A 17,771-nucleotide genomic window follows, 5' to 3' on the forward strand; every position below is an offset into this window, starting at 1 on the left:
ACTGAGCCACAACGGGAACTCCTCAACTGTTAATCTTGTTGAGGATCTTTATACATGATAGGTCACTTCTCTTCTTGCTTTTTTTCAAGATTCTCTTCCTCTTTGTCTTTTGTTTGTTGGTTGGTTGGTTGGTTGGTTATGTCTGCAACACCTGAAAATTTCCAGGCCAGGGATTGAACCTGTGCCACAGCAGCAACCTGAGCTGCCGAGGTGACAGCACTAGACCCTTAACCCACTAGGGAACTTCTGTCTTTGTCTTTTGGCAGTTTGATTGTAGTGGGTGTAGGTCTCTTTGAGTGGATCCTACTCAGAGTTCTTTGAGTTTCTTAGATGTGTTGATTAATGTTTTTCATCAAATTTTGGAAGTTTGCCATGATTATTTCTTCAGTTATTCTTCTTGCTTCTCTCTTCCATCCTCTGGCAATGTATGTGAACATTGCTTAGCCTACACAGTCCCCACCCCATGCAGCGCCATTGTCACCTGCTCAGTCATGGGTAGCACTCTGGGATTTGTTCCTGCCTTCAAGCTGAAGGGAAGCTCTGGGAAGAGGCACAGATTGCCTTTTAGACTTGATTCTGTCCATGTTCCTGGCTTTAATACTGGCTACATATATTTGTCCTTGCTATAGTGTAATGCCCAGAGTGGAAGATTCCTGAGCTGGCAGAGGCCTAGTGAAGTGCCCGTCACCTAGTTCAAAGGTGTTCAGACACCAGAGATGCAAAACCTTCACCAGAGTCAAGGTATCTAAACATCTCCATTTCCTCTCCATGGAAGCATGCTCTTCCCCCAAGTCAGAAAAATGGGAAGCAAAAGGAGAACATGACTTACAATAGAATGCGTCTTTATTATTTCATTCGACTGACTATATTTACACACATTTTCCAGGATTTGTCATATGAAGGCTACGTAGAATACAAAGGAATGGTGAGAGTCCCTGCTCTTATAAATGGGTTAATGTCAGGGTAACCTGACACTTGGAAATTTTTAAAAAGCAGATGACACAGTTCATGTCCTCAAAGCATGTATAAAATGGTTAATATTGAAAACATCTTTTAAAAAGGGGAGGGGCATCCTGTTGTGGCTCAGTGGTTAACGAATCCTACTAGGAACTGAGGTTGCAGGTTTGATCCCTGGATCGGGTGTTGCCATGAGCTGTGGTGTAGGTTGCAGATGCAGCTCGGATCCCACGTTGCTGTGGCTCTGGCGTAGGCCAGCAGCTACAGCTCTGATTAGACCCCCTACCCTGGGAACCTCCGTGTGCCATGGGCGTGGCCCTAGAAAAGACAAAAAAGACAAAAAAATCTGACATCCAGCTGGGAGAAAATTCTAGAGTTCTCATCTTGTGTATCACCGGCAGGAGGCAGCTCTCCATGTAACCTGCTCAGCCATGACTAGGACATCACCATCTCGGAATCAAGAAACATCTTTAAGTGCAGAGGCTGCACACTGATGAGTGGGGGCAGAAAGGCAGAAAGAAGCAGGAAGGTCAGTGCTAAACTGGTCCCAGACTGCCTACTCCTGGACTTCTTAACGTGAGACACAGTAAACCCCTAATGTGTTTAAGCCATTATTATTCAAGTTCTTTCAGCCTTAACCTATTCCTAAGCCTCATGGACAAGACAGAGAGAGAGAAGTTTTCAATAACCTTTTCTAGAGGAAATCTAGAATTTTACTTAGAATTTTAAACTTTTCAAGACCGTCCAATCTTGGCAATTTTACCATGCTTCTCATTATGGTTCTAGTCTATTTCACTGTGAATGATTAGCAATAAAGTCTTTTGAAACTTCCCCAACTCCCTGCAGGGACAGCAAAGGAGGGCAGACTGGGCCCGCCTTTCCACTCAAGCTTGGTACGAGGAAAGAAGGACTGGCTACCATGTGAGGAAAGGAAAGTCCTGAGTCCTGTCCCAGTGGCGATGGGGTTAGGGTGGGGGCGCTCAGGGCATCGGGCAAGCAGGGCTGGGCAACAGAGAGCCCACATGAGTCCAGTGTCTCATCTCTACCATGCTCAGGACACTGTCCTACTCTCATGCATTTGAATCCCCTGGTTCTTGTGTGATTGTCTGTATTCTGACACTAGGTTGGCCTTGTCCTTGGTCCCAGTGTCTCTCCCGATTTCACTCTACCTACACAGGTGAGGTGACTCCTGTGACTTGGCTCTGAAACTTAATACCAGCCTAATCTCAGAAGCTTTTTTCCAGATTTCCCCACCTTATTTTTTCTTTCTCCTTTATCAGCTCCTGCTACCGGCCCCAGCCTGATCATTTCTTTACCTCCCAAGCGCTGAAACATCATAAGGTGAAATGCGTGGACCTCTCAAGTCCCCAGAGTCATGGACCGTCTTCCTAGTCCAGCAGTCCTCCCACGCCCCCCCACGCCTGCAGCCTGAGCGTATCTTTAACTTCAAGAGACCCCAGGTATTTCCACTTCCTATCGTAACTCATCTTTTAAATTATTCAGTAGTTTGTGGGGCTGAAATACTTTCCACGAAGCATTTTAAATGCGTTGCCTACAGTCTCCCACACAGGAGGATATTTGTACCCTCCATGGCACTTGATGAGTTTACTGGCCTTTGTCAAAAGGACTCTCGCCTGTTCTTCCCTGGCCTGGCCAGTTTCCTTGTTATTAAAAGCGCAATATTCCCCCTTACATTTTTCCATTATGTTCCGGAGATACTTGTTCTCTGTGTTTTTGACATAATCTTCGAGCTCCTCAGCCCCGAGGTCCTCTCTCCGGGTGAAGAGCACCATCAGGCACTGCATAGCTTCTGCTCCAAAGATGGCCTCGAGCCCCGCCACGGCCTTTCTGTCCTCTTGAGTGATCCGCCCCAGCTGCAAAACCAGGACCAGGACCGTACTCCCTTCCTTATAGTAGGCCTTACATCTTTTGACCTCCTCCACTTGCTGGGCTGGCCCTCCCTCAGCCCCCGAGGCCAGGCAGAAGGAGGGCGTGTCCACGACCTCGACGTCCTGCCCCTCCCACGTGGTCTTGCCCTTCTGGCACGTCTTGGTGACGGGCTGCGCTCTCAGCTGAGACCGGAACTCCTGCCTCCCGAGGATGGTGTTCCCGCTGGCGCTCTTCCCGGTCCCACTCCTGCCCGTGAGGATAATGCACAGGGACTCTGTTGAAAGCAAGCAAGGAAAGATCCGTGACCATGGACTGATTGCATGCACCTCTCATCTCAAGGCTATGGCCATTTATTACAGCAGAGGATGCTCGGAGAGCATCAGAGCTGCCCTCTCACCTGGCAGCTCCATCCCCAAGCACAGGAACAGCTTTGTCCAGATCACACAGCCTGTGAACTCAGAGGCACAGCGCAGACCACAGCCTCTGCCCGGTGCTCATCCACTGAGGCCAGCCCTGTTTCTGTCTCTGAATTTGCTCTACCCCCTTTTCCTGGCACCTCTTTGGATTCCCTGACACCCCATGAGTGCCAGTGGCTTGATCACTCTTCACCTGCTTAGCCCCATGCAGTCCACACACCTCATCTCTGTCTTCTGTTCCTGCTGTAACAGTGTCTTCCCACTGCCAGCGACTGCTAAGTGTAGCAAAAACTCCTTGATGTACGTGGAAAATGACTCCATAGAATTGACTTTTCATGACAAAGCAACTACATGTGTCATTAATGGATTAAGCGGTTCCTTCAGTTATACCAGGCTAAAATTCGCTTCTCATTAAAACCACAATTATCTTTTTTCTATCAAAGTACAGTTGATTTACAATGTCTCTGGTACACAACAAGGTGAGTCAGTTACCCATATATACATATATATCTAAAAACCAGATGAATCTTAATTGTGTCTCGTGTCAATGAGTCAAAGGCACTTCCTGGTTATGACAGCGGATGTCCACTAACACTGCTCTGTGCGAGGTCAGTAACGAGAATAGGGAGTTCCTGTTGGGTTCATGGGTGCAATCCCTGGCCTCGCTCAGGGGATGAAAGGACCTGGCATTGCTCTGAGCTAGGGTGTAGGTCACAGATGCAGCTTGGATCCAGCATTGCTGTGGCTGTGGTGTAGACGGGCAGCTACAGCTCCGATTGGATCTCCTAGCCTAGGAACCTCCATATGTCGCAGGTGTGGCCCTAAGAAGACAAAATAATAATAATAATGGAGAATAAATGTCCCTCTAAGTGAAAAGAGAGCTGCACAGAGTTTTCCCAATATGTGCTATCGGGGGATTCCTTATGAGTTTGCACTTGTATTTTGATCTCTCTCTCCCAGTCAGGTCTCACAGTTCTGACAGTGAATTCTTTACCAAGTTACTGATATCCACCCCAAAACAGAGAGAGAGAGAGGAGAGCCCATCCCGCGCCCTTCCATCCGGGAGAAATTATTGAATTGCTCATCCTGAACCTGCACTCTCACAGTTACACTTACAGGATAAATAAATAGGTTAATCTTCTGACACCCTCATGTTTGTACTTTAGTCCCCACTTCCATGCCCTCAGTATGGTCCTCAGGTACCTCTATAGTCTGGTCTAAATCCCCCATCCCCCATCCCGAGACGTGAACACTTTATCTCCATCAAGACGCACCTTTGTGCCCTCCGTGTAGCATGGCCAGTTCCGCCTCCGAGCTTCAAGTTGCTCATGTGCTCTCAGGCGCTTTCTGCTCAGCCATCCAAACTCCACCCACTCTCCGAAGCCTGGTTCACATGGGGCTCCCTCCACACAGCCCCTCCAGACTTCCCCACGCCTGGGCTTCTTTGGGAGGCTCCCCAGCACCTAACTCCCCCTGACAAATGCGAAAAGGTGCACACACAGATAGGTTCCTTTTGGTCTGAGGTTCCTCCCCGGGTGGGGATATTTGAAGCAGAAGAGAATGGGATGAGCAGCGCTGGGCTGGGAGGATCTCAGCTCAGGTCAGCAGGACACACGGCCCTGCGGGGGTGGGCACTTCTGCTTAAGCAGCAGACAGGGTAGAGCAGCTGGGCTCATGAAGCCCACTCAGTGCCATATGGGGCACCCCCATCAAGAGCATTCAGTCTCACTGTCCTCATCCAGTCAAAACGCCCCTCGCCCAACAGAGGGATGAGCGAAGACTCTAGCGACTGAGGGGTCCGGAGGAAGGGGGAGGAAAGGAAGAAGCGGAGGGAGGGAGAGCTGAGGGAGGAGAGGAGCAAAACAAGGGTCCCGGACTCTTGTCACCAGCACTGAGGAGTGCTGAGCCCTGTGCAGTAGACACACTGTGGGAAAGACAAGGGGCTGGAGAGGGCCACCTCCCTCCCTCGAGACGCCCCCCACCCAGCCCAAGAGCTGGGAGAAGGGTCGGGAGAAAATTCAGGACAGTGTATGGAAAGTCGCATGACCTCAGTAAAATGTGAGGAAGAACAGAGAAAGGGAGAAGAGTTGGTGCCTAGAAGGGGCCTGTCCTTTTGATCTTCTCTAAGCCCTTCAGAAAATAAAGTTCTTGCATCACTGATTTGTTGAGCGGGCATAAGAGGCTTTCTGTACATCGTTTACCTTTCCCTGTGAAGGTGCAAGGCCGGTCCCCATTCTGCTGCACCAGGCTCACAATGTCTTGCAGGATCCCGTCCACCTGCCGTTGCTGCTCTTCCCCTGTTGCTTTGTAGTTGAAGATGCTGTATCGGTTTTTACAGTCCTGGATGTACTGGTAGAGGGTTTTAGCCCTGATTTTTAAGTATGTCTCTAAATCCTGATTCCCTAGATCTTCTTTCCTGGTGAGGAGAATGATCACGTGGTGTATGAATTTGTCTCCAAACATTCTTCGGAGGGTGTTCAGCACGGCCTCATCTTTCTCATTGAAAGAGCCCAGGGGGATCACCAGCAGGAAGACATGGGGACCTGGAAAGGTGTTGCTCAACAGGTCTCGCGCAATGGCCTTTGGAGATGAGAAGTCTGGGGTATCAATAACACAGACTTTCCTCCCTCGCCAGATTCTGCTCTCAGACTTAAACGTCTGGGTCACTGACTCTTCACTATAGCGGGTCTCAAAGACCCACCTCCCCAGAAGGCTGTTTCCGGCTGTGCTTTTTCCAACACCGCGCTTCCCCACGAGCAGGACCTTCAGGGCCCACGGCCCAGGGTTCTGCTCCCATCCTGCGGCCCTCTGCTGCTCCTCCCCTGGCCCTGGGACAAAAGGACAGAGAGTCAGAGTCTCTTCTTGCAGTTGAACACAGACATGTAGACAGGTTTTATGATTTCTTAGACATCTCTTTGGAGATTTCAAAGACCACTTGCCAGTTTTTATCGAGAATGGCAGTAGGGCTCTGCAACAGTAGAATTCTAGTCCTAGGCAGAGCTACCCATCCAAGTGAAAGCTCTGGAAAGGGCCATGAACAACTTAAGAGATGTGTAAAGGGGAGTTCCTGCTGTGGTGCAGCGGGTTAAGGATCTGATGGCAGCGGCTCCGGTAGCAGCTGCGGCTTGGATTCAATCCCTGGCCCCAGGAACTTCCATATGCTGGAGGTGCGGCCATAAAAAAGAAAGATGCGTAAAGGGCTTGAGATTCCCAGGAACATGAAAATGTTAAACTTGGTCTTCAGTGATCTTGAGCCTCAAAATTCCTCTCATTTGGCTACCAGAGGAACCTACTGGGGCATGAAGCCCATGGGTCAAGGTAGAGCTGGGGAAAATGAATTTAAACTGCATCCAGTTTAAACTCATTTTAAATTCATAAAATAGGATACAGCTCAGCAATTTAACACAAAGTGAAGTACTGATGTGCAGCCTGGATGGACCGCTGAAACAGGCTAAGTGAAAGAAGCCAGACTCAGAACCACGTGCGACGTGATGTCATTATCTGGAGTTCAAGAACACCCCAAATTAATCCATGTTGATAGAAAAGTCTGGAGAGTGGTCCCCTTTGGGGACGGATAGTGAGAGCTTCTAAGAGCATCCGTATCTTTTGGATGGTAGTCACGTATGTGTGGATATGTAAAAAGCCCCCGAGCTGTATATTTAAGATTTGTACATTTCACCCTATGTAAATGACACCTCAGTAAATTACCTGTGCCATGAAACTGTCTCTCCACATGTACCCTGTCCCAGTCACTTCTCCCATGATCGCAGGTCAATACCAGACCCACACACTGAGCACATGTTGAGTCAGAAATTACAGAGAGTCTCTGAGTCTGTATCTTTCAGTGTGTATCAGGGCGAATGACCCTCAGTGTCTGAACCGCAAGTCCCCACGGGGTGGGGGATGAACACGGCGTTTCAGGAAAGCAGCTGAAATGCTCGGAACAGCATGCCTTGTTATGCTGCCTTGGAACAGTTACGACTTTCCCCCCACATCACCCCACAGAAGCCCACAGCCTATAAGAAGTCTCCTAACAACCACTTTCTGAGATGCTCCCTGGCCCCCATGCTGCTCTATACGCCCTCACCGCCACAAGTCAATCAACACATTTGTGTTCAGTACCCAGAGTGTGTCTGGGTGTTTCGACTGAAGGGCATCAACAGAATTTTAACACCCTACTTCTGTCCCAGTTCACCTCTTTCTGGCTGCGTTTACTCTTCTGTAAAATGAGAAAAATGGAAGTAACACCTTGATAGCATTGTGAGGAATGTATCGCGGGGTTGTTACGAGGATTATATATATCCTATGCTGTGACAGTTGAATAATTTATATACATTAGGTGGATAATGTATATTTCACAGCATAGAATGTCAGCTGCAACTCCTCCCCTTATTTGAATTGTAATTATAATTATTATTTTGGGGAGTCCCACAAGGACAGAGAAGGTAGCTCTCTTATACACTGATGAATATTCCATTCTTACACAGAGCTGGCCTGGAACTAACCTGAAAATCCATCAATAAAGAGACAGTTGGGAGTTCCCATTGTGGCTCAGCAGTAACAAACCCGACAAGTATCCATGAGGGCGCAGGTTTGATCCCAGGCCCTGCCCAGTGGGTTAAGGATCTGGCATTGCAACAAGCTGTGGTGTAGGTTGAAAATGCAGCTCGGATCCTGTGTTGCTGTGGCCGTGATACAGGCCAGCAGCTGCAACTCCAATTTGACCTCCTAGCCTGGGAACTCCCATATGCCACAAGTGCAGCCCTAAAAAAAAGGAAAAAAAAAAAAAAAGAAGAAAAGAGATGGTTGAATTAGTCGTGTATGCCTGTGACATGCACCAAGTTGCCTCTACTAAACAGAAGGAGGCAGATCTGTATGTACTGACTTAGGCAGTGTGCAGGATGCATTGCTAATTGCCATCGGCACACGGATACTGCGTTCCATCACTGAATTCTGCAGGTGTTATTCTGTTTAGTGTTATCCATGAAGCAGTGGCTTCTGCTTCCCAGAAGGAGTCCAAAATTGGGTAGTGGTGGACCCAAGGCTGGGGAGGAGAAGCTGAGTGAGGAAAGAAGCTGCAAGAGGCAGGCCCAGCTCTGTAATATTTCAGAGAAGGCCAGGGACACCCACACTACGTTCAGAACCTCTGCTGGTACCGCTTCTACTCACAAGAGTTAGCAGTTCCCTGGGGGACAGACAACAGGCACCCATCTGAGCGAGGGCTCTGGGGTGCCTTTTTGTTCTGACTTATCTAGGTAATTTTTCCACTTCATTTTGATGCATGATGTCTTCAAAAGAATACACATATGAGCTTAACATTTTCTGAAGAATTATCTTACCAGGTGGATGGTCCTCCTTCTGAGCTGTAGCTTTATTCACACAATCCTAGAAGGAAAATAAAGGGGGAAAATGAGGCGCACGGATCTAAAAGCCCATCATTTCACACAGTAAAGGAATGGAGACATAAGTATAGAGTTCAGAGTAACATGATGATTAGGTTGTAGTCAAATCAAGGTCACGGTCATGGTCACCACTGGCTTGTGGACTCCTGTCCATAAGAAAGCCAATCTTGAGACCCCACTGCTGCTGCTGCTGCTGCTGCTGCAACTGATTTCCCAGAAGTGAGAAGGTGGGTTTTGTTCTCACTCAGCGAGCCTCCCAGATGCCAGCCAGCCAAGGCCATTGTTCCCAAAGTTCTTTCTAACTCCCCTTCTCCACAGTCCCTAATAGTAGCAGTAATTCCTTCCAAAGTCTCCCAGAGTTTCTGCTATTCCTGGAGACAATGTAGAGGCTTAAGAAGAGCTTCTGGACTCCCTGGAAGAAGCAGTTGGTCAAGTGATGCCTGTGCTGTTGCATCTGAGGGATGAGGGGGGGAGAGAGGAGATTGGAAACCAAGTATCTCCAGCATCTTCTTCCCTCACTGCGCCCTCAGTCGAGAAATGATGCTTCTTCTAACATGAGACCCCATAAAATCTGGAACCTTCCCCATGCAGGTGGGCAGATGTCACCAACCAAGGATGGGAAGCCAAACGTGTAATTAACACGCCCTTTACCTGCCTGGTGAAGCCTTATGCTCACTCCCCAAATTCAAACTGGCATGCCATCAAAAGAGAAGGTGAAACAAAGATATACAACCTTAATGAACCTGCTCTTCTAAGAAGCTCCCTCTACTTTATTTCAACCTGATCTATGTTAAACCTCCAGGCCACCCAAGGAAGTTTCTCCCCTACCTTCTTACTTGGCCTTATCCCAAACCCCTGGCATCTTCCATCACTCTCTCCCTGGGTCCTCTCCATTCAGCTCTAATTGTCAGGCTTCTTTCCCCATAGATAGCCAGCTCAAACACCTTGGGGTATTTTTTAATGTAAAAGATTGTTACAATGAAAATGTGTGTGGTCTAAAAATTAATCATTTTTCCATCTCCAAGCCACTAGATAAATATATGTCCTTCTACATTTTTCTATGTTTATATATGTGAATTCTCCCATATGAATTTATGGAGAGCCTTACTGAGATTTTTGTTTTCCAATCTGCTTAAAAATATGTCCTGTACCTTTGGGCAAGTGAATACACATAGACTAAGCTCACTTTTTTTTTAAGCACATATGAGTTCCATAGGATGGGCACATACAACCAATTCAACCATTTCTCTATTGACAGACCTTCAGGTTATTTCTGGTTTTACTATTTCAAAATACGCAATGATAAATACTCTTTTATGGAGTTCCCACTGTGGCTCAGTGGTAATGAACCCGACTGGTATCCATGAGGACATGGGTTCGATCCCTGGCCTCCCTCAGTGGGTTAGGGATCCGGTGTTGCCGTGAGCTTTGCTGTAGGTTGCAGATAGGGCTCAGATCCTGCATGGCTGTGGCTGTGGTGTAGGCCGGCGGCTGCAGCTCTGATTCAACCCCCTAGCCTGGGAACTTCCATATGCTGCAGTGCGGCCCTAAAAAGCAAAACAAAACATTCTCATATATACATCTTTATATATGCTTTTTTTATTTCTGAGTGACAGGATCCTGAAAGTGAGCATCTTGCTCAGTCCCTGGCTTGTTTGCATCCTTCATGGCTCCATAATTTTTTTGAACCTTCGACATGTCTAATAATGATAACAACAGCTAATAATTACTGGACAGTTACCCGGTTTCAAGTATTGGCAAACAGCAGTGTAAGCATTTCATTTAATCCTCACAACAATCCCTGAGATGTAGATTATTATCTCTGTTTTGCAGAAGAGGGAACTAAGATACTGTGGTCCACAATGAGATGTGAGTTCTGTCCTCATGGCTTTGGGGGAGGCAAGCACTGCAAATACGTTCGTGGGCATCTATTGATACGATGATGCTATGTGAGAAAAGGGCACAGCCTTCCAGGGCACCATCAGGACGACTCTCTGAGGACATGTGTGGAAGCTGTGGTGGGTGGTAAATAAAAGCAGACCTGGTACGAGGTGGGACGGGAGAGGGGAAGGGTCAAGGCAGGGAAAGTCGCAGGTCCAAAGCTCTAGTCCATGGCCATGAGCATAACTCAAGGACCAAAGGGAAGGCTGGTGAGACCAGTACGGAGAGAGCAGGGGAGAGGGTGAGGGGCCAGGTCATGCCTGGCAAAAGGCCCTTGGACACCTTCACAAGAACTCTCACCTGGAATCCACTGCCTTCGTTTCTCAAGGTCACGTAGTAGGGTCCTTGGTTCTCATCCACCAAACACTTGACTTTGCAGAGGAGCCCCTTCACCTGGGCATCGCACTCACCCTCACGTGCCTTGTTGTTGAAGGCACAGTATCGGCCACCAAAGTGTTGAACCATCTCTCTAAGAGACGTGTCATTCTCAATGTAATTTTTCAGCAAGTCATCCTCCAAATCGTCCTTCCGAGTGAAGACGATAATGACGTGCCTCCGGGCTTCGGGTCCAAACACCTCCTGGATGCCCTGGACTGTCTTTCTGTCCTCCACCTTACAATGGCCGATGGGAATTACCAGAAGCAGGGCGTGGAGGCTGGGAGCGGAGAGCTCCAAGCAGCGCTCAATGTTGCGTTGCTTGTCATTGTCACAAGCCATTGAGGAGAAAAGGTCAGGGGTGTCGATGACCACAACCTCCCTCCCCTGCGTGGCCCCCCTCTCCCTCTGGCACGTTTTAGTCACCATCTGATCACTGAATTTTGAGTTAAACACATATTTGCCCAGAATAGTGTTTCCTGTGGCACTTTTCCCTGAGCCACGTTTCCCTAAGAGAAGCAGCCTCAGTTCCAACACGGAGCCCCCCTGCTTTGCCTCTCTGTCCTGACACAGGCTTCCACTGGTCCTGTTGGGACAAAAAAAAGGCAACACGTCAATGTTGAACTCACAAAAACAGACCGGACAGAGGAAGTGCAAAAACCTTCTCTCTCTGACTCTAGCTTTTCCCTAAATATTGAGAAAACCCAAGTGCTACACTCAGACCAGACTGAGACAAGGAATCCTGTTTCCCAGACTCTTCTCTTTGCTCCTGTCTCTGAAATAAGCCCATGTCGGTAAAATGACAAATACTGTTGCTTGGCTCCACACACCCCTTTCTCTATATACATCACTCACTCTATGAGCTGGAGGAAAGCAACTCTCTCTGTGACACACAGAACCGTGTTCCCCACAAGGGGTCCTGGGATCTGTGACCGCGTTCGTTACCTTACATGGTAAAAGGGCTTTGTTCATGTGACCAAGGCTCTTGAGGTGGAGTGGCAATCTTGGGTCATCCAGGGGCACCCAATATAAGAGGGTCTTAGAAAAGGGAGGTAGGAAAGTCAGAGTGAGAAGGAGATGTGAGAACAGAAGCAGAGGTCAGGGACAGAGAGAGGCTTGCCAATGCGACGCTGCTGGCCTTAAAGATGGAGGGAGGGGCCGCAAGCCAAGGAGAACGCAGGCATCTCTAGAAGCCAGAAAAGGCAAGAAAATGGATTCTCCATGGAGCCCTCAGTAGGATCACAACCCTGCCCAACACCTTGATTTTAGGACTTTTGACCTCCAGAAATAGAACAAGCCTGTGAGGGGAGTGCCCATTGTGGCTCAGCTGTAAATGAACCTGACTAGTATCCATGAGGACGCAGGTTCGATCCCTGGCCTCGCTCAGTGGGTTAAGGATCCGGCGTTGCCATGAACTGTGGTGTGGGTCACAGATGAGGCTCGGATCTGGCGTTGCTGTGGCGTAGGCTGGTGGCTACAGCTCTGATTTGACCCCTAGCCGGGGAACCTTCATATGCTGCAGGTGCGGGCCTAAAAAGCAGAAAAAAAAAAAAAAAAAAAAAAAAAAGAGTCTGTGAATTCTTAGTAACTAAGGTTGTGGCGATTTGTAACCACAACAAAAGAAAACCAATTACGTGCTCTCCCAGCTTCCCTTCCAAAGAAGGGTGTCCTTGTGAGCCAGTTCTCCCTGATGATAATTTAGGGAATGCTTGCTTGGGCCTTCTGAGAATGCTATTGTTTTCCCCATGGTAGGGACAGACTCAAATTGAGAGCTCCTTACATCACCCTTCCCTCTTCTTCATGCATGACATTTCAGTGTGACTGCTGGAATGGCAGCTGATATCACAGGGCGATGAGGTAAAAAGTAAGAAGAAAAAAAGTCAATATGCATCATCAAGCTAGGACAGCAAAGTGGGAGTTTCCTAGTGGCTCAGTGGGTTAAAGATCCAGCGTAGTCACTGCAGTGGCTTGGTTCACTGCTCTGGCGTGGGTTTGATCCCTGGTACAGGAACTTCCATATGCTTCAGGAGTGGCCAAAAAAGAAAAAAAAAAAAGAGAGAGACATGCACCCCCATGTTCACTGCAGCGCTATTCACAACAGCCAAGACAGGGAAACAAATGTCCATGACAGATGAATGGATTAAGATGACCTGGTACCTATACACAATGGAATACTACTCAGCCATCAAAAAGAATGAAACAATGCCACTCATAGCAACGTGGATGCAACTAGAGATTTTCATACTAAGTGAAGTAAGTCAGAAAGAGACGGACAAATACTATATGATATCACTTGTATGTGGAATCTAAAATATGGCACAAATGAACCTATCTACAAAACAGAAACAGATTCACAGACATGGAGAACAGACTTCTGGTTGCTGGGGTTAGGGTGGGGGGAGTGGGAAGGACTAGGAATTAAGGATTGATGGACGCAAACTATTACCTCTGCAATGCATGGACAACAAGGTCCTACTGTACAGCATAAGAAACTGCCCCCCCCCCCCCGCGCTGACTTCCCTGGGCTGGGGGCGGGGGGGGGGGGGCGCCCAGTGTCACAGCCCAGGAGTCCGGGGATCTCTGGGGAGTGGACCGCCCCCTCCTTTTTTTTTCGGGCCTTCATCTCAACCCTGGGGGGGAGGGCAACCCCTCCCAGACTCGCTTCTTCCTAGAAAGGCAGGTGCAACTCCCCAGGGATGTGACCTCTGTCCCCGCCCCTCAGCCCCCCGCTGGGGAGACCGGCGCTGGAGAAGGAGGGACACCCCTGAAACCAAGCCCTCCAGGTGGCTGTCTCCGCGCCCTGGGTGCCTTTCCCAGCCTCCTGCCCACGCGTGTAGGCACAGAACCCGCCACCGCGCACACACGTACCTCGGTCCTGTTCCCGGGCCCGTCCCAGTTTCAGGACCTCTTCGTTCCGCCCGCGTCCATCTCTCCATCGCTCGGCTGGGCGGCAGCAGCTGCTGGAGCCCCTCAGGCCCACGGGCGCCGCAAAGAGGCTGGAGGAGACGGCAGGGGAGAGGAGAGCAGGGCGGGACCAGCCTCGCCGGGTCAGGGTCTTCCTGAGTGTTTCTGAGGAGGAAGAGAACCAGATTTGCACTGCAGTCGGAGGGGGAAGTTGAGAACTGATGCCAAGATCGCAGGGTGAGAACGTCAGGGTGAGGGCGGTCGGGGTCAGGGCGGGACCGCCCCCACCTATCCCGCGGGCGGGCGGCGGAGAAAGGCTGGTGAGAGGTGGCGCAGAGGCTCCGCTGGGGCTCAGGGGACCGGGCAGCGCCCTGGCCGAGCCTGGGGAGGGTCCCTCGAGAAGGATCTCTGTGCCTGTGCCGAGCACACGAGAGGACCTGCAGGTTGCTTCTTGCTCTGAGAACAGTCTGGGGCCTCTCAAGGCTCCAGCGGCGGGAGGGGGAGCGCCCGCAGCAGGTGCTTCTTCTCCTGCGGGTCCTCGCCTCCACCTCTCAGCCCGGTCCTTTCCCAAGTTGGGAGTGAAAACAGGAGGGCTTTGTTTACCTCCTCGCCCCCACTGCCCGAAGCAGAAGCAGCTGTAGAGCTTCTGCGAACAGCTCCTCACCGCCTTGGGGGGGCCCTCGCTGAAATCCCCCTCCGGAGTCACCCCGGGGGGCCTCGGACCAGCGCTGCTTCCCAGGCTAAAGATTTCCTTCCCAGGGCAATTGCGCATTTGAAATACTTGAACTTTGATGCTTTCGAAGGGTTCATAAAACGAAACCCTTTGGGGGAGCCATAAGCCTTTAAAAGCTTTCTGTTTCAGGAGGAAGTTAAACACCAAGACCTTATTTTATTTTCCAGTGGTTACAACGCTTAACATTGAATTTGCCATATTAGCCATTTTTAGGTGCACAGCTCAGCAGTGGCAGGTAGAGTCACATGGTGCAAAAAGCTCCAGAATTTTCCATCCCGTAGCCTGAAGCGCTGGACCCCGTCAATAAGAGTCCTCCTCCCCAGTCCCTGGTAACCATCCGCTACTCTCTGTTTCTAGGATTTTGATGACTTGAGGTACTTTAGACCGCGTTTGCCCTTTCAAGGCTGGCTTTTTCTGCTTATTTATGTCTTCCACAGGCTGGGTCTTTGAAATGTCTGAGGTGGGGCTGAGCTTCCAGAGACATCCACCCCCACCCCCTGGGGAAGGAGGAGCTGTGGGGGCCCCCACCTGGGCTTTGAGGGGCTGCTCCGTCCTGTGTGGTCCCCCCACCCCCAACCAATGGGCTGGTCTTCAAGGGCTAGGGTGACACAGCCAGACTTGGAGGGGAAAGGGACAAAGGTTCTCCTATCCCCCGCCCCACTTACCCCCTTTGTAATGAGGACCCGGGGTCAGGAAGAATCCCCATCCTCTACAGGGCACTAGGTCAGTTCATGTAAAATTAACTCATTGAAACAAGCGTGAGTTCCCGATGTGGCTCAGCGATAACGACTAGACATGAGGATGTGAATTCAGTCCCTGGCCTTGCTCAGTGGGATCATGATCCAGCATTGCTGTGGCTGTGGTGTAGGCTGGCAGCTGTAGCTTCCATTCAACCCCTAGCCTGGGAACTTCCGTATGCTGTGGGTGCAACCCTAAGAAAAGAAAAGAAAAAAGACAAAAAAAGAGAAAAAAAGAAAAGAAAAGAAAAAAAAAAAAAAACACAACAAAAACCAGACAAAATCCTGCCACTCAATAAGTCAACCATCCCCGCTTGTATCACTCTCAGAAGTGGAGGTCAGTTCAGGGCAGGGTCACAGGCCCAGTGGGATGTCATTTCTCCCAAAACAGAGGAGATAGTAAACTGGCCTCAAGAAATACTTGCTCCTTCTTAGAAGACAGGTGAAGCTTTGGGGAGCACTCAGGAAATCCAGAGCTTCAAATGATTTAGCAAGTTGACTATTTGCTGAGTCGACCGTTTGTAAAAAAAAAAAAAAAAAAAAAGATCCATCAGCTTTTGGAGAATTGACTCTGTGGGGACCGCCACAGATTCTGGTTGGGCCCTGATCTAGGGAAGGATGGGGTTTCCCTGCCCCCTAGTGGCTCTGTGGGTAATGACAAGGACAGCAAAACCACTCCCCTGGGGGCTGGCTGCAGGGTTTCTGCCAGTAAAACACCCCTCCTCACCTCTCCTTCCCAGATTCTCACAGGGGGTGGGAGGGAGAGGGGCTGGATTTCCAGAAATGGAATAAGCCAGGAAGGCGCAAGTTCTGTAGGTAAGGAGGAAACTCCCAGAACCAGACACAGAGGACCAAGGACTCCAGACACATCCCTGACTTAAGGAGCTCAATCGAAAGACAGGAAAAGAGACTAAACCTACGGATGTGGAAGTGTACATGCACTGCCATAGAGATGGGTTCAGGTGAGCAAAGAGGAAGCCTGTCAACCCTGCAAAGTGGAGAAACAACCAAGTGGGAAGCAAACTTATCAACAAGCCCAGAAACAAGCTGTTTACTGCGGCAGGTTCTGACGGTACTGGAGGAGCTTAGCAGGCACAGTAGAGGAAGAAGCTACACTGGGGAGCTGAAGCCTACCTGCAGTCTTGAAAGGCATATAGAAATGCAGAGGGACAATGGCAAATGCCACAAGCATCCAGGGTGATGACAGCAGTCTGGGCATGTGGGCAAAAGGGGATCAGGCTGGGGACCAGTTAAAGGCTACTGCCATAGTCCAAGCTAGAAACGAGGCCATGAACTAAAATAGTGACTGTGAAAATGGACGGTGGAAGAAGGAACAATTCATGATACATTTAGGAGATAGAAACAGCCCAAAACTAAGAAAGACTCCCTCAGGGTTGCTATGGCAAGCGTTCGAGTTGCCACATCAAAGGGAGTGCTACTCACAGCGTTGACATTTCTTATTTTGGGAAAAAAATGTATATGTTGTTTTATTTCAAAGATAGGACATGTGTGTTTACTACAGTTTTTGGCAGATGGCAGTAAAAGTGTCGTGTAACTAAATTTGTCCATTTTGACAACTTCCTGATGGAATTCAGAGTCCTTGTTTGTTACATATTTACTATTAAGAAATAATGTGCTGGAGTTCTCTTGTGGTGAGGTGGGTTAAGAATCCGGCGTTGTCACTGCTGCGGCTCAGGTCACTGCTGTGGCACAGGTTCGATCCCTGGCCTGGGAACTTCTGCATGTAGCAGGTGCAGCCAGAAAGGAAAAAAAAAGAGGAAAAAAAAGAATATGCCTATTTATAAACACTTAAGAAGAGACACCATTTTTTCATTCATGTGAAGGCTAGTGGTCTCCCAGGGCTGACACCTTGTGGGGTGTCTGGGATCATAGCATTTTCTAGTGGGCTTTGTGGAGAGGGGGTGTGAGAGGCTGGGGTTTGGGGATCAAAACAAGCCCTTCAGTTTGGGGACCCTGCGACTGAGACCCTGGAGGCAGGGTGGAGAGAGAAATCCAGAAGGTTATGACGGAGCCCTCTTTCCCATGTTATGCATGCCCACCCTCCCCATGAAAACGACTAAAACGAAACAGGATGAAGATGTTTAAACCTTTTAAAAACATCCAAGAAGCCAGTGGCAATAAGGAAGTATAAGTCAAAGCAAAAACCTGGACCTGTGAGGCATGCTTTCCCCCAAGAGCAGGCAGCCACCCTACAAGAGGAGAACCTGGGTGTGGAAGCCTCTTAGGCAGAGGGCAAGAAATTGAAGGGGGGCGGGCGGGGGAAGTGAGGGGGCGGGGCATGGGGAGGGGAAGTGAGGGGGCGGGGCATGGGGAGGGGAAGTGAGGGGCGGGGCATGGGGAGGGGAAGTGAGGGGCGGGGCATGGGGAGGGGCGGGGCGATATCAAACCACCTGCG

At 49.5% G+C, this 17,771-nt stretch overlaps 2 protein-coding genes across 3 annotated transcripts in view; one reads left to right on the forward strand and one right to left on the reverse strand.

The window, feature by feature from the left end:
- The window catches only part of TCAF1 (TRPM8 channel associated factor 1), a 147,057-nt gene that overhangs the window by 4,768 nt on the left and 124,518 nt on the right, over positions 1-17,771 (forward strand). The gene's annotated exons all lie outside the window — the stretch shown is intronic.
- On the reverse strand, positions 826-14,046 carry GIMAP8 (GTPase, IMAP family member 8). The gene is made up of 5 exons (XM_021078919.2): positions 13,850-14,046; positions 10,907-11,567; positions 8,603-8,648; positions 5,465-6,091; positions 826-3,121 (listed from the first exon to the last, which is right to left on the reverse strand). The coding sequence occupies exons 1-5, from the start codon at positions 13,915-13,917 to the stop codon at positions 2,457-2,459; spliced, it is 2,067 nt and encodes a 688-aa protein (XP_020934578.2). The 5' UTR covers positions 13,918-14,046; the 3' UTR covers positions 826-2,456.

This window comes from Sus scrofa, chromosome 18 (assembly GCF_054392235.1).
Source record: "Sus scrofa isolate SSC_HxYL_T2T_F1_AM1 chromosome 18, Sscrofa_HxYL_maternal_Yorkshire_Landrace_v2.0, whole genome shotgun sequence".
Lineage (NCBI taxonomy): Eukaryota > Metazoa > Chordata > Mammalia > Artiodactyla > Suidae > Sus > Sus scrofa.